The sequence below is a fragment of the Ailuropoda melanoleuca genome, chromosome 4, assembly GCF_002007445.2.
Source record: "Ailuropoda melanoleuca isolate Jingjing chromosome 4, ASM200744v2, whole genome shotgun sequence".
Classification (NCBI taxonomy): domain Eukaryota; kingdom Metazoa; phylum Chordata; class Mammalia; order Carnivora; family Ursidae; genus Ailuropoda; species Ailuropoda melanoleuca.
Window position 1 is genome coordinate 142,642,078 of NC_048221.1, and position 22,554 is coordinate 142,664,631.

The 22,554-nt window shown below is 52.6% G+C and overlaps 1 protein-coding gene across 2 annotated transcripts in view; it reads left to right on the forward strand.

Moving 5' to 3' along the window:
• The window catches only part of EIPR1 (EARP complex and GARP complex interacting protein 1), a 132,695-nt gene that overhangs the window by 71,104 nt on the left and 39,037 nt on the right, over window positions 1–22,554 (forward strand). For both annotated transcript variants that reach the window (XM_034659975.1, XM_034659973.1), the window contains exon 4: window positions 12,584–12,740. In XM_034659975.1, the coding sequence (XP_034515866.1) occupies window positions 12,584–12,740 (157 nt within the window). The remainder of the gene's footprint in view (window positions 1–12,583; window positions 12,741–22,554) is intronic.

A 22,554-nucleotide genomic window follows, 5' to 3' on the forward strand; every position in this document is an offset into this window, starting at 1 on the left:
TTTTTTTTTTTTTTTTTTTTTTTTGAGTATTTTCAAGATTCCAGCCTCTGAAGTCATTGGAGTTCTCACTCTGGGGTTCCTTCTGGCCAGCTCTCACTCAGAGGCACTACTGTCAGTGTGAATTTCATCCTGTTTTATTACCAGCCCCTTACTGCGCTGCTCTGAATCTGTAGGAATCCTGAGGGGCCGGCCTGGGGGTGCATTCTTCTGGAGAGTTTGCATCGTCTGGAAAATGCCCAGGGCTGCCAACCACGAGGACTTCTAGTTAAACTCTTGGCCTGGGATTTCCCGGTCCAAGACAGCAGCGGTGTAAAGTCGAACGCGGGCTTCGGTGAGGACCCTAAGGTAGACTGCTGTCTGCTCAGAGCCGTGGCTGAGGTAAACACGCTGTCCTGACGTGTCTCTGTGCCAGCTCGTTCTTTTAACGAGAAAGTCACCCTTCGGGAGTCTAGACTTTTGCAAAGGCCCCAGTCCTGTCACTTTACCTTTTGTGGGCCTCATGCCTATTTCCTGTTCACTCTGTGGTCTGTAGGTTCCCGGTGGAGACAGATGTGGAAAGGGCACCATCGCTGACACTTCTGGCTTCAACAACAGATTTAGTTTTTGCTCCTGATCATATTGTTTTATTTTCCTGAAAGCACAACTGTGCATTTAAAAATATAGATAAGTGTGCTTTATAGAAGTATGATTTTTTTCAAGACGCTTAATTAGCTATATTGTTAGAATCAGAAGTCCCAGAATCCATGAAATTGATAAATGAAAGAAAATGTTGAAAAACATAGTGGAAGAGAAAAATGATCTTTTTAAAAAAAAGATTTATTTATTTATGTGAGAGAGAGAGTGTTCACACACCAGAAGAGGGGTAAAGGAAGAGAGAGAATCCCAAGTAGACTGTCTGCTCAGTGTGGAGCCCGAGGAGGGGTTCGATCTCACGACCTTGAAGTCATGACATGAGCTGAAAGCAAAAGTTAGATGCTTAGCCGACTGTGCCACTGAGGCGCCCCATGAGAAAATAATCTTAAACCCTTCACTTCCTTCCTGGGCTTCACGTTTGGATGTCAGACTGCCTTGTGGCCCTGTTACCGAGATCTCCCCTGGGCATCTCAGGAGCAGCACAATCCAGACTGTTTTTTCTCGATTACCCGTCAGTGAGTGATACCACCGTCCTGTTAAATATCAGGGTGAGTTTATCCGTCAGGATCAAGAAGGCACATGACGTGTTTCAGAAAGAGGCCATCTCATGCAGCAGAAGGGGAGTTCGGGGGAAAGGGGGCTGCTGGCATGACATGGATCTTCTCCTACCAGAAGTGGCTCGCACCCCACACGTGATGATGTTCTAGGAACCTGGCAGCTTGGGCACCGGGGGAGTGGCTGACGTCCGTGTGGCAGGTCTTTGTGGGAGCCTCCCTCGTAGTTGAGATGCCACAGTGAGCATTCTCGTCGGGCAGGTAGACTCACACTGTTGCGCTTCTCAGCAGGCCACCTGCGTGCCTTCCTTGCTTTGCTTTTGTTCTGTTCTTGTCAAGCCTGATCTCGTGGCCACCGTCCACGCTGATGTGTCCTCGGATGGAAGCCACCATCCAGACGCTGATGCAATTGTCTCTGACCATCCGCCCACCTGGGCAATGTGGACCATTGGGCATCTCCTCTCCTTTCAGACACTGGTGTGCAGGGTCCTTCCTGTTGGTGCCCTGTCTGAGCAGAGCTGTCTGTAAGCCCAGGGCAGGTGTTCCTCCCTTGGGATCAGAGGATTATCCCCAGAACAGAGGCAATGCAGCCTCGGATTAGGAACCTGCTACGCTTTCAGGACCTTCTTGGGCCCGTTTTTGTTTGGAGTGCACAGAATTCCCACTTGATGTTGGATGTGTCTGCTCTCCTGATGGCATGCTGGATCAGATGACACGCATTCTATGATGTGCAGGACTCGGTACATAGTGTCTTCCTCCAGGATCCTGGTCCACTCCTGCCCACCGGGGTCCAGGAGCCTGCCAGGAGCCGTTTCCTGACAGCAGAGTGATGCCACATGTGAGCGGGCACTGTTTGCAGTGGGATTCTAGGTCTGGCCGGGGACTCTGCCATGGGACTTGCCGGAGGCTGCACACTGTGGTCTTGTTTGGCCCGGACGCTGCGAGTGCCAGCAGGGCCTCATGCCTGGACCTATAGCAGAACATCCCTTGGTTCAAGCTCCACTTAGGTGTCAGCCTGACAGGTCACTGGGTTAGAGCTCCACAGTCAACATGTCATCTCTTGCCTCCCAGACTCAAAAAGGCCACCAAAAGTTGGGTGTCCTGGTGGTGAAGACACCCCAACGTGGTCCAGATGGCTGGACCCTTAGGCGGTGGCACTGGGATTCCACAGGCTTTCCCCACCCTATGCACCCGCCTTTCACTCTCCCTGTGACGTAGCATTCGGGTGAGGTCACCGGGTGGCATCTGGGTCACCCGGTGGAAATCAGCTAGCAGGGCGAACAGGGAAGTTTGATATAAGGAATTACTGTGATAGAGGACTGACCCATACCTGATGTAAGGCACCTGGGTCTGGTACCCTAGGACTCAGTCAGGGACCCCAGGAGGGAACGTGGAGGGGTGCAGACCGTGCTAGAAAAGGCATGGCTCAGCCTACTGGATGGCAGGGGAGGGGGGTGCACGCGGCTGGATGGCAGGAAGGAGGGGTGCAGGGGAAGGCGTGGCTCAGCCTGCAGCTGTGGCCAGTGGGAGCAGGTGTGCAGTACTGGGGAGGCAGTGGGCCACCCTTGGTGTCAGGTAGTCACAGCAGTCACAGCAGGGCAGTGGTGTGCCCTGGAGTGTGGAGGGAGTGAGAACCCCGGGGCTGTGGGCAGGGTGCAGAGGGGCCACGCAGGGTCTGTGGAAGGAACCAGAATGGCAGCCTGGGCATGAGGTCTCACACAGCGAGCTGTGTGGGCAGGAGGCCTCGGCACCGGTTCCGTGTCAGAGCACAGCAGGAAGGTTGTTGCCAGGCCGAAGCAGCAGGGTCATAGGGAGACAAGGGTCTGCGGCCCATTCGGGGGCTGCGCTCCTGGGACACCGTCACAGCACACCGCTCACGGGAGCGCATTGCGGTGGAGCCCTGGGCTTTATCACTGAGCAGGGTGTAAAGGGCGCATGCGGGCCACAAGTGTGCTCTGAGCCAGGAAGGGCCAGGGTGCAAGGACTGCAGGCTTTGTGGGCTGTGCAATCCCGCTCTCACAGACCGCCCTTTCCCTTCATATCTCCTTTGAAGCCCACACCATCCTTAGCTTCCAGCCCTACAGAAACAGGCAGGGGTCTGGATTTGGGGCGAGGTGTACCCACTCTGGATGAGGTTCTGGTGGGGAGCTGGGAGCACTTGCCAGGGCAGGAGCTCTTGTCCCTGATGCTGATGGACCTGGCTGTTGGCGACCCCTCCCTCCAGACTGGTTCTGGGAGAAAATGCCCCCCCAGATCCGCATCTCAGAAGCCAGGGGCTGCCCAGCACATCAGAAATGGCAGCAGCTGGTGTCACTGATGAAGTTTGTCATAATCCACTGTTGTCCTCCAAGCACTTCTGCCTGCTACACAGGCCCAGGCGGGATCTGATAAAAGTCAGCATGCCAGCATCTTTCAAGACTTTGATGGTGAGCTGAGCTCTCCATTCCCACGGTGTCGCAGTGCTGCCTTTGGTGACTGTTTTGAGAGGGAAGGGGCTTCAGGGCTTCCATCGTGCTTTTTGTCGTTATTGGCTTTGCTGTCCGTGGGATCCTGTCTGCACCTGCCTGCCCCTTCCCTTGACACGTTCAGGAATCTGACGATCGCTGCAGTTTGGTCTGCCGGCCCTCTTTAAGGTGGACTGGGGCCACGAGTCCATAGGCCTGGCTATTGGCTGGTGGCACTCCCTGGGCTCATCATGGGCTCTCACAGGTCTGGAGCCTTCCATCCCTTTCCCGTGGTGCCACCATCCTAGACCTGGGGAAGGCTTGGAGGGAAAGCTCGTCTGTTCTGCAGCAGTGTTATAGGATCCTTCCTCAAGGGGGCCTGAGTCTCCCTAAGAGCAGGGGCTATGGGTCTGTGAACCTGTCCTGGGTCAAGTGCTGTGTGAGAGGTAGGGGCTTGTCACTGGTGGCTCAAGGCGGGTTTCTGCCCAGGACCAAGTCGTGCCAGTTACATAGATCAGGGGGTACTGGGGTACCTGGCTGGATCTCTTCTCCCTTTACCCACTGCCAGAGAGCCACCTGGGCCAACATGCTCTGATCGGCCCTTGTCTCTGGAGATCACAGCCAGTCCCCCTCCCCCACCCGTCCTTGTAATGTGGTCCGGGAGCTCGTTCCTGCCCCTGCACCATCCTCAGAGCTTCTCGGGGTGAAGGAGCCCCCACACCAGTGCTGGGAGACGAGGGGACAGGCCAGACTCTGCTCCCTGTCGTCAGTCGACCTCCTGTGCACCAGGGTCTATGATTTATACATGGTGTACCTGAAAGCACGTGAAGGCCAGGGTAGAAAGCCGTTTTTAGGCACAGCTCTGAGGCTTACGGGTGTGCACACCAAGCTCTCTCTGTCCCAGGTGACTGTTTCGTGGAGCTGGATTGTTCTTCATTCATCCTTCTCAGCCTGTGCCAGACACAGAGATGGTTGAACTCTAAAAATAGCCCTCGGATTCGGAGTTTGCCCACTGCGTCCTGCTCCCTGCGCCTGGCCGAAGCATCCTCCCCCTCCGGCAGGGAATCAGATTATGTCCGCAGCCAGGCGCTGTTAGCCCTTTAGCGGAGCTGTCTGGACCGGCTATTCAGGTTTACAAAGGCCCTAATCTCCTTTGAATGCCGCCAAGCCTGGACTCGGTAATCCCTTCCAGTGGGCACAGTTGGCAGCCTTGGGCAGGCCTCTTCCATTCATTGGCCCTGATTATCTTTTTATCTCATTAAGTTCCTTCAGCTCGTGTGTTCCATGTGAGAAACAGACAGTGGCGTCCAGTTTCAAGACACAACTTGGTATTTTCTCTTCCTGTGGACTGTTGTCAAGTCAGGCCACCACGTGTCCTGTCTGACTCTGGCGCTGATGACCCGCGAGAGCTTGGGGCAGCCGGTTAACTTCATGGGCCTCAATCTCCTGGTTCACAGAACGGAAGGGCGGGGTTCGTTGTGCGTGGCGTGGGCCTTCCCTTCTTACTCACGTGGCTGCGTTCTCCGTGGTTTTCTCCGTGGGCTTGTTTTCTTGCCGATGTGCGGGCCTGCCGTCCCGGGGCTCGCGGTTGTTACAACAGTGATCTGGTGCGGGCGGGCGCTACAGGACCTCCCTTCAGGATGCGCTCAGACGCAGAGAGAGAAGTGGAATGCCTTGCTGATTGTTACAGCGTTTGCTTCTAAAGATCGGGGTTTCCTTCTTAAAAGCACCTTAGTTTCTTTGATAGCTGCTGGATTTGTGTTGAATGCTCTGTTGAGACTCATGCGGATATGGAAATCCTCCGAGTTTCAGAACCTATTTGCATGTCTCGATGGGCAGACTCCAGCATTTCTTACTCAGTACTGTTTACCTTCAATTTCATCTGCTTCTGAGGATTCGGAGAGTTTCTGATAATGCCTACCGTGTTCCTTGGACCTAACGCGCACTCCTTATTCAGCAGATTCTGCAGCTTTGCCCATTTCTAGGGTGGGTGTTGTTGGCGGGTGCCCTGAGTGCACACGATGTCCCTTTCTGGTCTTTCTCAGGATGATTTCTAGGGGTTACATTTCTCAATAAGGAACTTTGGATTCACCTTGTACCCATCAAATTTTCATAATAAATTCTGGTAACAATTTTATAATCTTTCAGAAAATCCGGATTAATTTTCCATATGCTAGAAATGTCCTCAAACATTTTTCCTTTTATTCACCAATTTTCAGAAAAATGTACGGTCCTCTGCATTTTGCAAGTGTACCTGGTGCGGTTTTCTTTTTATCTTACACGCACTTGTGCCCTGCCGCCGAGCTGTTCCTGTCACTGTGTTTATTCGTCCAGGTGCGACCTGCCTGGCGGGAACCCCCCCTGGCCTCCCCGCCCCGTGGCACATCCCCAGTTGGGTTTGGAGCTCCTCCTTTGCCTGCCCTGGAGAGCCTTCACTCACTATTTACTCAGGCCCCATGCACAGTGCAAATGGAAGAAGGTCCGAATGTGCTGTGCCTCTAGTGTCCCTGCACTGTGTGGACCCCGTGGTGGCCATGGTGGTTCTGGAGACTGTGCACCTTCCAGCCCACGTGGGAGCCATGCGGCAGGAGTGTGCATCCGGGGCTTCTAGAACGGAAATGAAGGGTCGTTTCCCCCGCTGTCTTCCCCCACTGTCTGCCTGGTGGTTTTGTGGCCATGACCCTGTCTTGCCTGTGTGTCATGCTCCTGACTTGTGTCCCGGCCGCCAGCCTCTTTCCTGCTTCAGCCCGTCTTACACAGATCGTCTGCTCTCAAGCTCGGCGCTGGGCCTAGTTTTTTTGCATTGATGGGACATGTCCTCTCCCTACCAGGCACCGTGCCCTCACTCAGAGTTGTTGGCCTCCACCCTGTTATCTAGAGCAGACCCTCCACGCTCCTCAGCTAGTCTGCAGGACCCTTCCTGGTCCATCCCAGTAGGGCATCAACCTCATTTCTTACGGCTTTCATTCATTTTACCATATCCCAAATTGAACTCTTGGCCTTTCTCTGTCCTCCAAAGCCACTGGGCCCTTAATCCTACCTGTGGAATGCCTTACATCCATTTCCACTTGCCCCAATCCCCCTTGGGGCTGCAGCTAAATCATCCCCTCCCTGTGGGAAGGCGTTCTCTTCCCTGCAGCACCTTACCTGGATCTCTCTAAGGCATTTTCCGATCTTGTCCTTGTATTATTTCACCATTCGGTCATGTTTGGCATCCTTGTGGGCAGGGTCTGTATCTAACTCCACTTCGTCTTCTCATTACAGTCACAGATGATTCTAGCCAGGGGCTAGACGGTGTTATAAGTCAGCATATTGCGACCTAACAAACACCCACCAAATCTCAGTGGCATGTTGGCCATTGTCACCTGTGGTTTGAGAGGATTCCCTGCTCTGTCCCTGTGGAGAGCATTCCCCCCCCAACCATGGGAATTAAGACCTTCGACCCTGCACAGCCCAGAGTTGGGGTCCTGGGTGAAGAGCAAGTGGACTCAGCCCTGCCCTCCTTCCGGGTTCCCAAGGCTGTAGGTTCTCGTGTTGAGGACACACTGCCAAGTAGCAGTACCCAGTCCCCAGGTCCCGGTGCTTGCGTGTTGAGGACACAGAACCACATGGCAGGAGGCCACGGTCTACAGGGTTGTCCTGTAGCTTGTGGGCCTGCTTCACTGTGTCCAGGGTGACACCAGGTGGAACAGAGGTACCCTTAAAAGCATACCCTGCAGACAACTCCTTTGTAACCTTACCTCTGGGAACAGTCATTGGAGGATTAAAACGCCTGTGCTGTTTTCTTCTTTAACTTTTAGATTTTAGAGCCGTTTTCATTATTATGGATTGGGAGATAGAAGGATTAAGTTGGCTTGTTTTCCTTCAGTCGTCCATTTAATAAATATGATGGGGTTCTGGAATGAGCGACACTTGGTCCCTTGGTGCCCCTTAGTCTACCTGTCAGGGCCCAGAAGCATGGCCAGAGTGTTTCAAAATGCATGTGATTCTCTGGAGCCCTGAGATTCTTGCCAGGAAGCCCCTGCCGTACCCTTTCTATCACTGACACCTGCCACACCAGCATGCCCTCCAGATCACGTGTCTTCAGCTTGACCTGCTGCTGAGCCCTTTGGCCCTTACCCCCACTCGGCCGGCAGCCTGCCATGTTGCCAAGCATCTGGGCTGGCGCGGTGTTCTTAGATGCAGAGCATGTCGGCTGCAGGATAAAGAGGCCCTCAGGCACTGTGGCTCTTCCTTTGTGGATGTAGAACGCAGCTTCTCCAGAATACTGGGCCTCAGACCTCGCCAGGTTGCCAGGTCCTGAATCTCTGCAGGGTATCTCCCACCTGCTTGCTGGGGTCTGCTGCACGCAGCGTGATGCCATCACTGTCATGGCTCAAGGCAAGGTTCTGCAGGGTGTCCAGATGCCTTTGGAGCACGTTATGATAGCAAGTAGGAGCACTAACAGCTCTGCAGCACAACCACGTGCAGTTTTCCTCTCATAGAGGTGCCGATGGTTTCCAGGCTTCTGTCTTCATCGGGATAGGAAAGAAGGCATTTGGAGGGCAGTGTCCACATGTCCCGTACCTGGGGCTGGTGGAGCTACTCTAACAGAGACTCAGGTCTGGCACCACAGCTGTGAGCTGGGCGCCTGCTCTTTTGAGCTTAGGTTAGCCCCCAGTCCCTCCCCAGGACCCACTGACTTTGTGCAGAGGCCAGATGGCCAATTCAACAAGGCCCTTCCGTGTCCTTGATCCTTAACATAGACACGCATCTCCACTGCTTGTGTTGGGGTGGGCCATCAGCATCCGTGCCATTTTATACTCACGGACCGTGCAGATGAGCATTGGCTGGGTCTGCAGACCCAGGAGATCTATTGTCACCAGGCTTTGTCCGGGACTTTATTTATTACCTTGCCCCCTAATGTCCCCACCCTAACAGGGGACATGACGCTTTAGGTCTCAGACCTTGTGTTCCGTAGGCCTTGAACTGTTGGGTATGACCACCGACTAAGTGGCAGTAGGTCTTCTCAGGTACATGCTGGGCTAATCATCACCGTAGGCACTTGCCCTGGAGTTACGGGTTCCTAATTCCTGGGGATCTGGCCATATTTTCTGTCAGTGGGTTTTAGTCTGAAATCTGCTCAGACCAGAGCTGGGTGAGGGATTCTGACTTTTAATGGGGTGACTTCCCTCAGCATCTTACTCATTCATTCCTGTTTCCTTTGATTTTGTATGTATGTATGTACGCATGCATGTATTAGACATGCAGCGCTCTGTTGAGGGACCATCTGTTTTCCTCCTAGGAATGCTGTCTCTTGTTATCTGTTGCCACAACTTGGCCAGTTGGCCTTCCTTGGCTGGCGCGCTGCCTTCTTGGTCATTATGATAATTGCTACCCCTGACTTCTGGCAGTCACATACCATCTCCAGGCTGTTATTGCTGTGGGGGCAGGTTTAGCTGCCGAAATCAGGAGTGGCCACGAAGCTTGTTATCAACAAGTCCCACTTTGTGACAGCCTCTCCTGACAGTGGAATTATTGGGTTATCTGGTAAGTGAATGCTCAACTGACAAAGTGTTTTCCAAAATGTACTGTGTTACACTATTTCTAGCAATCTGCAAGAGACCCATTGTTCTATTTCTTTGCCAATACTTGGTGGTGTTGATCTTTTTAAAATTAAATTTTAGCCATTCTAGTAGGTGTGTAGTGCATCTCATTTTGGTTTTGTTTTGCCTTTCTCCAGTTACCATTGATGTTGAACATCCTTTCTGGTGATTACTGATCATTCCTGGTTTCTTTTGTGAAGTGTCTGCCATTTTTAAAAATTGGGTTATTTGTGTTATTAAATCGTAAGAGTTCTTTATTCTGATTATAAGCTCTTTGTCAGAAATATGTATTATGAATATTTTCTTCCAGTTTTGCTTCATTTTTTTTCTTTTTTAAAAAAGATTTTATTTATTTATTTGAGAGACAGAGAGAGAGAGTGAGAGAGAGAATGAGCAGGGGGAGCAGCAGAGGGAAAGGCAGAAGCAGATTCCCCACTGAGCAGGCAGCCCAACCTGGGGTTCAGTCCTAGGACCCTGATATCATGACCTGAGCTGAAGGCAGACGCTTAACTGATTGAGCCACCTAGGTACCCCTTGCTTCATTTTTTTCCATGGTATCTTTCCAGGTTTTTAATTTTGTGAAGTTTAGTGCTTTTCAGTAGATAGAAATTCTTAATTTTAATGTGGTCTGTGTTACCAGTTTTTTCTGTTATGATTAGTGTTTTATTCTGTCCTGTTAAGAAATCTTTGCTTATCTCAAGGTTGTGAGGATATTCTGTGTATTATAGAAAAGATTTGTAATATTTTGTCTTTTACATTTTGATCGTCAGTCTATTTGGAATTGATTTTTGTGAGATAGGATACGAATTCATTTTTCACATGAATATACAATTGATGCAGCATTTTTTACTGAAAAGACAATCCTTTGTCCACTCAGTGCAAAGCCATTTCTGTTGTAATTCAGCTGACCATCCTTGTAAGGTCTGTTTCTAGATTGCATTTTCTTTCTCTGGTCTTTTTATCTGTGTACCGATACCAAATTAATCACAGATTTGTAAACCAACCAGTTTTTTTTTTTTTATGACTATTTTGTTGACTATGTGGGCGGTTCACATTTCCATGTAAACTTTAGAACTTCAGAAGCAGACTGTTGGCTTCTACCCAAAAAGCCTTTTGGAACTTTAATTAAGATTCATGGACCCTTTACAGCAGTGAAGCTGTCTATGAACATGGTATGCCCCTCCATGGGTAGGCCTTTACTTTCTCTCAGCAGTGGTTTCTGCCATGTACAGGTCTTGCACCTCTTTAATCTGAGATATTTTTGGATACTTGATTTTTTAATGGACTGTTCATGTCTTTTAAAATTTTCTAAATTTTTGTTGCTAATCTGTAGATACCCAGTTAATTTTTATATATCACCTTGGTGTTCAGCAATTTTGCTAAATTCCCTGTTTTGTTTCTAACAGTAGAGTGTAGATTGTCTTAAGTTTTCTACATACATGATCACTAACAAGTAGTGGTGTTTTAATTTCTTCTTCTCCCTTTCTTACAGCTTTATTTTTTCCTTGCCATACGAAGTAGCCAGGACCTCTAGTATAGTGTTAACTAGAAGCAACAGTACAAAGCATTCTTGTCTGATTACTCTTCTCGAAGGGAAAGCATTTAATACATTACCCCCAGCTGCTGTGTTTGCTGGGTGAGCAAGCACTTACAGGGAAAGGCTTACTTTCCTGACACCTGAGCAGAGTTCCCCAGAGAAGGAGTTTGTTCTGTGGGGACTGTGCCACCAGCCCGTCCTCCCGTAGACAAGCTGTGTGCACCTCCCCTCACAGAGAAGCTGTGCACTCCTAGTGCCATCCCTGTTCAGATTAGACAGTTCTTCTTTCTGTCATTTAGGGTGGCTCACATCACCTGTGCCTATACAGGTTGGATGTTTCAGCCTTCATTTCTTCTTTCTGTCTCAGTGCTGCCAGTCTTCCCTTCAGGTGGATATTCTCGTATTTTAGGAGTGACACTGCGGCCTCACAGGCTCTGCAGAAACACCGAGTGCCTGGAAGGTTCTGCAAGAATATTAGCTTCCTGTGTAGAAAAGCCAGGGTGTGCTGCATTTTCCTAGGTGAAGCAGGAAGGCTAACATGAAGTGTGTACGTATGGCTCAGCAAGTGGTATGTGAGACGAGCGCTGAGATTGGGATGCGAGAGCCCCAGCAGAAAGCCCACCCCGCACTGTCCTCTGATCATGGGTGATGATGGTAATCAGCCCGTGCAGCCAGGCCTCTGCCCATCGTGTGCACTGATGATTGCTTGGCTGATCAGCTGGCGTTTGGATTGAAGGACCACAGAGCTGAGAAGTGGGACTCTCCCCAGTGTGGATGAGGCCCTCTAGTGTTCTTATTTCACGTGGGAAGCACTGTGCGTGCCATGTCCTCCCTTGTTCTGCATTTCCTTTATGGTCCTCACTTGATGTCGGCTGTGACTTAGTGTTGAAACCTGTTCCTTGTTTTACCATCATGTACTAAAGGCCTTTAGAAGGGAAGGTGTTTCGCACATAGTTTGGAGCTAAATGGAAAGCACATTTGAAAGGATTTGTATTTAGGAATTTATGATTAAATTTTTATCACATAATGTTCAACCTGATTTTGTTTGTTTGTTTTATTTGTCTTTTTGTCTTACTGAAACACTGTGTAGAGGGGCAGAGACCTGGCTCCTGGCACATTCCCTGAAGACAGGTATCCCTGGTCTTTATTACCTAAACTTAGCTTCCTTACCCACATGGTGGCATTGCAAAGTGCTCTGTAAATACAGGAAAATCAAGTGTCGGGACTCCGAGAGGTGGGCTGTGAGCAGCCCCCGTTGTCTGTGGGAGATGCTGTGTCTTTGCGGCACTTTTCAGGCACCAGGCTGCTCTCTGCCTGGAGAGCCAGGGTGCGGCAGAGCAAGGCCGTGCGTGCGTGGTGTGGGTTCCCCCTCACTCTGGCCGCAGCGCCTTGGGCTGTGGCGGCACCCTCTCTGGGTGCGGAGTCCCCGCGGGCGGGCTCTCCTGCAGCGGGGTCCACCTTCGCCCTGAGCTGCACCTGTGGTGTTTGTGTCTGTAGCACACCCACCCCCTTATTTTGCTCCCTGTTTTGAAGAACAGTTGAGGAAGGATGGATGGAAATGATTTTGAGGAAAATTAAATTTTCTTCTGAAACAGGATGATGGTTTTGCAACAAGGAGGCAGGGGTTAGGCGGCTGCTGGCGGGAAGCTGTCGCTGTTCTGCTTGCACGCCCCGGGTCTGTGCCCCTTGCTGTGCTTGCTCTCTGCTGCCCGCGGTTGTAAGCATTTTGAAGAGCGAATGTGCCCCGCCTCTGCGCCTGTGTGGACATGCTGTGCTGTGTGGACTGTGGCCACGTACCACGCTCTGTTGACATTACCTTCTCTTGCTTAGCTTCAGACAGCAAAGTCCTGACGTGTGCGGCTGTGTGGAGGATGCCGAAGGAGCTGGAGCCAGGCAGCCACGAGTCCCCTGACGATTCATCAAGCACTGCGCACACCCTGGAGCTGCTCTGTCACCTTGACAACACGGCCCACGGCAGCATGGCCTGGTAGGGCTCTGCATATTTCATTCGCCCAGAACAAGCCTGGAGGTCAGACCGCTTGTTGTGCACACTCCCTTTGCAGAAATGGCTGGCTTGCTTTCTTTCTTTTCTTTCTTTCTTTCTTTCTTTCTTTCTTTCTTTCTTTCTTTCTTTCTTTCTTTCTTTCTTTCTTTTTCTCTTTTCTCTCTCTTTCTTTCCCCTTCCTTCCTTCCTTCCTTCCTTCCCTCTTTCCCTCCCTCCTTTCCTTCCTTCCTTTCTTGCTTCTCAGTCCCACTTGTTCTGCAGATTAGACACATTACGGAAACCCTATTGCATCTGTCATGAGGGAGCCTTGTGTAGGTGTCCTTTCCATCTAAATCCGTGCTGCCAGGTACCTGCCAGGACTAGGGTGAACTTGGGCTCTGGAGAGCGCTTAAGTGTTCTCTTGCTTTTTAGCTTCGTAAATACACTTCCATTCAGCAATCCTAAGTGTGAATTAATTGACTTGTTACTTTAGGCTGAAGGCTTATAATTTCTTCTTCTGTAGACTGATTAAGGATGTGCTGTGTGCTCACCGTGCGGTACCCCCGAGCCCTCCACATCTCCATCCTTGCGTCTGTCTCCTCTGCACGTCACGTGCAGTGCCAGGGGATGGAGATACCACCAGCGCCATCAGGGCTGCCTGGCCCATTGCTGCCCGTGTGTTGTGGCCGAGGCTTAGTGGTACTCACCTCCATACCCTAGGAGAGCCTCCTCGGAGCACTGAAGCCTCAGCAAATTCAAAAGGCCATGCTTTCTAGCAGGGACTGTGGGAGCATAACGTTGGTATGGGTGTTTACAACAGTAATTATTGTTTTACTCAGTGCAGTAACACTTTGTGTGCACACAAGTGTGCGTGTGTGAGAAAGAGCTCTATCTTCTGTATACCCACTTCTGTTTGGACCAAATCTACCAATTAAATAAGTTTAATCCAACACATATTTATTAAGCACCTGCTGCACACGCCTGCCAGGCTCCAGGGACGCCAGGGTGACGGGTCAGGGACCTGGCCTCAAGGAGTCATGCGTGATCTCCTAGGAGACCCACGGTGTAAACATCTAAGCAACACAGGGCAGGCTGTGGCCTGCACGGCGATCATTAGGAACTCTGTGCCATGGGCCCCTGAGGAAAGAGTCATTAATTTTTACTAGTGGAATTGAAGAGGGATTTGTTCAGGAGCCGACATGTGGAGCTGGGACAGATGCTGGTTTCCGTCGGCAGCCTCGGGTCTTGGAGTGGCAAAGGGAGCAGAACTGGGGGTCGGCGCCATTTGTGGCTCTGGAGGGCCTTTGTGCATCGTTTGCGGGCAGTGTGTTTACACGGGTGCCAGGCTGCTGCCGGGTCACGGTTCCTTCTCCTCACAGAGGTGTCAGACCCCATCTACAGGCAAAGGAGACGCACAGGAGCCCTGCAGCTCTCACGAGGGGTTGTGAGAATGCAGAGCATGTCTGCAACGTGTGCAGACAGACGCACATGTGTGCATATGAGTGCGGTATGTACGTGTGTGCCAGGAGATAGACTGGCATGGGGAGAGCAGGGAGGACACAGTGCAGGCCAGCAGTGACTTTGGGGAGGTCAGTGTATGCAGATGGCATCTGAGCCTTTGGCGAGTGCACAGATGGGCTAAGCTCTGAGGGCAGGGGAGGGGCTGTTGGTCAGCTTCCCCAGCTCCCACCTGGGTTCACATACTCCATCCAGTGTTCCATCAGAGGAGTGGTCACACCTATCTATGTGTGCTTGTCAGGAAATGAATGCCAGTGAAATGTTTGGTCTGGGTCACACCCCCATGATTATATTGCTGTCATCACACCCCTGTGATCACACTCCCGGTGGTCACACCCCTGTAATCATATTCCTGTCATCACAACCTTGGTGATGACACCCCCGTGATCACAATCCTATCATCACACCCCCGGTGATCACACACACTGTGATCACATGCCAGTGGTCACAGCCCTGGTGATCACATGCTTGGTGATCGCACGCCCGTGATCATATTCCTATCATCATACCCCCGGTACTCACACCATTGGTGATCACACCCCGTGATTGCACCCCCCAAGATCACACCCCCGTGATCAGACACCCCTGTGATCGGCACCCCCATGATCACACCTCTGTGATCACTCCCCCGTGAACATACCCTTGTGATTGCATCCCTCTGATAACACCTCCTGGGGGCACCCCCCTGTGATCAATGCCCAGTGATCACACCACTGTGATCATACCCCCATGATCACAACCCTGTGACTGCACCCGCCCCACGATTGCAACCTTGTGATTGCACACCCCCATGATGGCACCCCTGTGATTGCACCCCAGTGATCACACCTCTGTGATCACCCCCCTGTGATCACACCCCATGATCGCAGCCCTGTGATCACCCCCCATGATCACACCTGTGTGATCACTCCCCCGTGAACATACCCTTGTGATTGCATCCCTCTGATAACACCTCCTGGGGGCACCCCCCTGTGATCAATGCCCAGTGATCACACCACTGTGATCATACCCCCATGATCACAACCCTGTGACTGCACCCGCCCCACGATTGCAACCTTGTGATTGCACACCCCCATGATGGCACCCCTGTGATTGCACCCCAGTGATCACACCTCTGTGATCACCCCCCTGTGATCACACCCCATGATCGCAGCCCTGTGATCACCCCCCATGATCACACCTGTGTGATCACTCCCCCGTGAACATACCCTTGTGATTGCATCCCTCTGATAACACCTCCTGGGGGCACCCCCCTGTGATCAATGCCCAGTGATCACACCACTGTGATCATACCCCCATGATCACAACCCTGTGACTGCACCCGCCCCACGATTGCAACCTTGTGATTGCACACCCCCATGATGGCACCCCTGTGATTGCACCCCAGTGATCACACCTCTGTGATCACCCCCCTGTGATCACACCCCATGATCGCAGCCCTGTGATCACCCCCCATGATCACACCTGTGTGATCACTCCCCCGTGAACATACCCTTGTGATTGCATCCCTCTGATAACACCTCCTGGGGGCACCCCCCTGTGATCAATGCCCAGTGATCACACCACTGTGATCATACCCCCATGATCACAACCCTGTGACTGCACCCGCCCCACGATTGCAACCTTGTGATTGCACACCCCCATGATGGCACCCCTGTGATTGCACCCCAGTGATCACACCTCTGTGATCACCCCCCTGTGATCACACCCCATGATCGCAGCCCTGTGATCACCCCCCATGATCACACCTGTGTGATCACTCCCCCGTGAACATACCCTTGTGATTGCATCCCTCTGATAACACCTCCTGGGGGCACCCCCCTGTGATCAATGCCCAGTGATCACACCACTGTGATCATACCCCCATGATCACAACCCTGTGACTGCACCCGCCCCACGATTGCAACCTTGTGATTGCACACCCCCATGATGGCACCCCTGTGATTGCACCCCAGTGATCACACCTCTGTGATCACCCCCCTGTGATCACACCCCATGATCGCAGCCCTGTGATCACCCCCCATGATCACACCTGTGTGATCACTCCCCCGTGAACATACCCTTGTGATTGCATCCCTCTGATAACACCTCCTGGGGGCACCCCCCTGTGATCAATGCCCAGTGATCACACCACTGTGATCATACCCCCATGATCACAACCCTGTGACTGCACCCGCCCCACGATTGCAACCTTGTGATTGCACACCCCCATGATGGCACCCCTGTGATTGCACCCCAGTGATCACACCTCTGTGATCACCCCCCTGTGATCACACCCCATGATCGCAGCCCTGTGATCACCCCCCATGATCACACCTGTGTGATCACTCCCCCGTGAACATACCCTTGTGATTGCATCCCTCTGATAACACCTCCTGGGGGCACCCCCCTGTGATCAATGCCCAGTGATCACACCACTGTGATCATACCCCCATGATCACAACCCTGTGACTGCACCCGCCCCACGATTGCAACCTTGTGATTGCACACCCCCATGATGGCACCCCTGTGATTGCACCCCAGTGATCACACCTCTGTGATCACCCCCCTGTGATCACACCCCATGATCGCAGCCCTGTGATCACCCCCCATGATCACACCTGTGTGATCACTCCCCCGTGAACATACCCTTGTGATTGCATCCCTCTGATAACACCTCCTGGGGGCACCCCCCTGTGATCAATGCCCAGTGATCACACCACTGTGATCATACCCCCATGATCACAACCCTGTGACTGCACCCGCCCCACGATTGCAACCTTGTGATTGCACACCCCCATGATGGCACCCCTGTGATTGCACCCCAGTGATCACACCTCTGTGATCACCCCCCTGTGATCACACCCCATGATCGCAGCCCTGTGATCACCCCCCATGATCACACCTGTGTGATCACTCCCCCGTGAACATACCCTTGTGATTGCATCCCTCTGATAACACCTCCTGGGGGCACCCCCCTGTGATCAATGCCCAGTGATCACACCACTGTGATCATACCCCCATGATCACAACCCTGTGACTGCACCCGCCCCACGATTGCAACCTTGTGATTGCACACCCCCATGATGGCACCCCTGTGATTGCACCCCAGTGATCACACCTCTGTGATCACCCCCCTGTGATCACACCCCATGATCGCAGCCCTGTGATCACCCCCCATGATCACACCTGTGTGATCACTCCCCCGTGAACATACCCTTGTGATTGCATCCCTCTGATAACACCTCCTGGGGGCACCCCCCTGTGATCAATGCCCAGTGATCACACCACTGTGATCATACCCCCATGATCACAACCCTGTGACTGCACCCGCCCCACGATTGCAACCTTGTGATTGCACACCCCCATGATGGCACCCCTGTGATTGCACCCCAGTGATCACACCTCTGTGATCACCCCCCTGTGATCACACCCCATGATCGCAGCCCTGTGATCACCCCCCATGATCACACCTGTGTGATCACTCCCCCGTGAACATACCCTTGTGATTGCATCCCTCTGATAACACCTCCTGGGGGCACCCCCCTGTGATCAATGCCCAGTGATCACACCACTGTGATCATACCCCCATGATCACAACCCTGTGACTGCACCCGCCCCACGATTGCAACCTTGTGATTGCACACCCCCATGATGGCACCCCTGTGATTGCACCCCAGTGATCACACCTCTGTGATCACCCCCCTGTGATCACACCCCATGATCGCAGCCCTGTGATCACCCCCCATGATCACACCTGTGTGATCACTCCCCCGTGAACATACCCTTGTGATTGCATCCCTCTGATAACACCTCCTGGGGGCACCCCCCTGTGATCAATGCCCAGTGATCACACCACTGTGATCATACCCCCATGATCACAACCCTGTGACTGCACCCGCCCCACGATTGCAACCTTGTGATTGCACACCCCCATGATGGCACCCCTGTGATTGCACCCCAGTGATCACACCTCTGTGATCACCCCCCTGTGATCACACCCCATGATCGCAGCCCTGTGATCACCCCCCATGATCACACCTGTGTGATCACTCCCCCGTGAACATACCCTTGTGATTGCATCCCTCTGATAACACCTCCTGGGGGCACCCCCCTGTGATCAATGCCCAGTGATCACACCACTGTGATCATACCCCCATGATCACAACCCTGTGACTGCACCCGCCCCACGATTGCAACCTTGTGATTGCACACCCCCATGATGGCACCCCTGTGATTGCACCCCAGTGATCACACCTCTGTGATCACCCCCCTGTGATCACACCCCATGATCGCAGCCCTGTGATCACCCCCCATGATCACACCTGTGTGATCACTCCCCCGTGAACATACCCTTGTGATTGCATCCCTCTGATAACACCTCCTGGGGGCACCCCCCTGTGATCAATGCCCAGTGATCACACCACTGTGATCATACCCCCATGATCACAACCCTGTGACTGCACCCGCCCCACGATTGCAACCTTGTGATTGCACACCCCCATGATGGCACCCCTGTGATTGCACCCCAGTGATCACACCTCTGTGATCACCCCCCTGTGATCACACCCCATGATCGCAGCCCTGTGATCACCCCCCATGATCACACCTGTGTGATCACTCCCCCGTGAACATACCCTTGTGATTGCATCCCTCTGATAACACCTCCTGGGGGCACCCCCCTGTGATCAATGCCCAGTGATCACACCACTGTGATCATACCCCCATGATCACAACCCTGTGACTGCACCCGCCCCACGATTGCAACCTTGTGATTGCACACCCCCATGATGGCACCCCTGTGATTGCACCCCAGTGATCACACCTCTGTGATCACCCCCCTGTGATCACACCCCATGATCGCAGCCCTGTGATCACCCCCCATGATCACACCTGTGTGATCACTCCCCCGTGAACATACCCTTGTGATTGCATCCCTCTGATAACACCTCCTGGGGGCACCCCCCTGTGATCAATGCCCAGTGATCACACCACTGTGATCATACCCCCATGATCACAACCCTGTGACTGCACCCGCCCCACGATTGCAACCTTGTGATTGCACACCCCCATGATGGCACCCCTGTGATTGCACCCCAGTGATCACACCTCTGTGATCACCCCCCTGTGATCACACCCCATGATCGCAGCCCTGTGATCACCCCCCATGATCACACCTGTGTGATCACTCCCCCGTGAACATACCCTTGTGATTGCATCCCTCTGATAACACCTCCTGGGGGCACCCCCCTGTGATCAATGCCCAGTGATCACACCGCTGTGATCATACCCCATGATCACAACCCCATGACTGCACCCGCCCCACGATTGCAACCTTGTGATTGCACACCCCCATGATGGCACCCCTGTGATTGCACCGCAGTGATCACACCTCAGTGATCACCTCCCTGTGATCACACCCCTGTGATCACACCCCAGTGATCGCATCCCCCTGTGATCACACCCCTATGAAAGGGGAACTTGTTAGGAAGTAATTGTTGGTACGTAAACACCTCCAGACAAACGGTCTTCGTCAAACTCATGTTGGAAGGCTGCCTTCTTCTGAATTTGCTGCCATTGTTCAAAGTGTCTCTTGACTTCGTTTTGTATGTCACTGTATGTGTTTATTGACCTTGTCACTGTGAGGTGGCTGTGATCCACCTGCAGTTATCAGAGCACTAGAGACGGATTCCCTGTGCCTGTCACCCATCCCCCAGTGGTGACATTGCATGACGTCTCTGCAGGCTCATCACTGGGGACGGGGGTAGATAGGACCCACCGCGTGTGCACCCTGAGTTCTCTGCCATGTCATCATGTGTGTCTGTTGGTGCAGCCAGCGCCGCAGTCAGCATATAGAACCGGGAGCCCTCCTGCTACCTGTTTGTGGCCATAGCCCTCTCCTCCCCATGTGCCATCTTTAATCCCTGGCAAGCACGAACCTGTGCTCTTTCCTGTAGACTTAGCATTTTGAGAAGGTTCTGTGAGTGGAAGCGTCCACTCTGGAAGCTTTGATAGTGGCTTGTTGCACACTGTGATTCCCTGGGGGTCCTTCTTGTTGTCACCTGTGTCTGTCAGTGGCTCCGCCCCTTTATTCTAAGTGGTCGTCTGTGAGACCGTGGTTTTTGTGACCGTTCACCTATTGAAGGACAGCTGGGTTTCCCCTGGGTTTTGGACATCCTGAATAAAGCTGCTCTGAACAGGAATGGACAGGTGCTCACGTGAACATGAGGCAGCTGGTAGTCTTGTCAACTTTCCTTTTGGTTTATAAACTGGGGCTGAAGCAGTGCCTGGAGAGGGGCTCCTGGACACATTGTGGGCATCACCTGGCTGTAAGGGAGTGTCCTGGAACAGCACACACTCCACAGTCTGCGGGGTTGTTGCGCCCCACAGGCCACCGTGCGGGCTCCTCTCCTCAGGGCCATGCAGTTTCTGTTTGCTTGGGGGCAGCTGGGCCCTACTGTAGGTGACCCCACACCCCCATCTCAGCCTCTTAACACACAGTGGCTGGGCAACGCCTGGCAGGCAAGCCACCTACCACTGAAGATTCTAGAAGGCCTTGTGACTGTTTGGTTTGAACTCCCAGCCATGGGGGTAGACGGAGTGCTGGCCTAGAGGGCAGCATGCCCCATCTCTTGTGCTCACTTGCCCTGGGGCTGTGTAGGGTTGCTGGAAAGTCACCCCTTTTTCTCAGCTGCAAGTGGAGATTCCTGAAAAGGAGGAAATGCTTCGCAGTTGTTACCATGGCTCTGTGGCAGGATCTCTGTGGAATTGTGGCACTGCCCTTCTTGTTAGGATACGTAATACAAACAAGCCAACAACCCGTTCTCTTCCTGATTTTCTCAGATTCACACTGTGGGGATGCAGGTCCCAAGTTGAGCCTAGAGCAACCCCCTGTAGCTTCTGGTGTGGGTTAACGAGCTATCAGCTTCGTGGTTCAGCGTCCCCTCTTTGGAGAGGGCCTCTCTAAAATAACCACTGTTCCACCCCCACCCACATCTTCCTGTCCTTGCGTCCAGCTTATCTCATGTAGAGGCATGGCCACACCTGGCACTCCGCTGGCTGCGTTCATTACGCTTCCGTCACTGAACTTCCCCGGGTTGGGGGCCTTGTCAGGTGGCAGGTGCATCCTCAACACCAAGGACAGCGCCGGCCCCAGCACATGCTCTGCTGTGAGCCCAACTTTGAGCAGGCCCTTCTGAGGTTTGCAGGTGCTGCCTCCTCCCCACACGACCCTATAAAGTAGGCACCGTGGCAGAGAAGGTAACTGCCGTCCCGAAAGCAAGCAGCATGCATCCAGCCTTTTCTACTCAGTGGAGTAATTGGGATCCAGAGCTAGGCAGGCCGACCCCAGGACACCACACATTGCCCAGAATTGCCTCCCTGCTGAATGCATGAGCAAAAGGAGCCATTGTGGTCGTCGCACTGTGATTTGGAAGTTGTTTCTGTTGTTGGGAGTATAAATAGCTCTTCATCAGAATAAGTTCTGAGAATGTTCACACATCTTCCAGCTAGTCCTTTATGGATGATAAATATAAATAAATTATGCTTTCTAGGGGAATTCGTCATTTTGCAAATAATAAAGCCACCTTCTTTTTTCGCATACTTTCTTCCCTTCCACTGTGGTTTGCTCCCGTGGTCAGTGTGTGGTGAGTGTGGGATATGTCGGTACTTGATGCCGTCCCCATGGACACGTGCCTCCTTCCCTTAGGTGTGACGGGGTGGTTATGCGGGGTCTCTGGTGAGTGTTCCAGCTCTACACTCATCAGGTGCTGTTGTGTCTCTACACTGAACGGCACGCACCTGTTTCTCAGTGAGTCAGAGAATAGCTCCTAGCCTTCTTCCACTCTGCCTGTCGCTCGGAGGTCGTGGCACCAGGCAGCCGCCTCACTGGGACTCAGAGGAGGTGTCCCGGGCTGAGGTCCGTGCAGCCCATGGCCGGTTGCCTGCAGGGCAGTTGGACCAGACCCTTGGGGATGCTTTTACCAAATTGTGATGTTTTCCCCATCTTCAGTGTATCTCGCCCCATTATGCTTCAGGCTGTGTGTGGTAGCTGCCTTGTATTTTTCTGCAGGGCAATGAGACCTACATAACTAAGTCAAATTAATAAAAACCCACCGTATTGTGGTAAAAAGTGAGGTAAAAGAGTGAAGCCCCATGCCACGTATGTTGTTGGCCCTTTTTTCACTTTCCAGGGGTAGGTAAGGGGGGCTCTTCACAGTTCTCCCCGCGTATCGTATATGGTTATTCTTCTGTGAGGGTGAGGTTTCTCCATGAGTCAGCGACTGGACCGGCAGCTCGGGGCGCTTGTCAGCGTATGCAG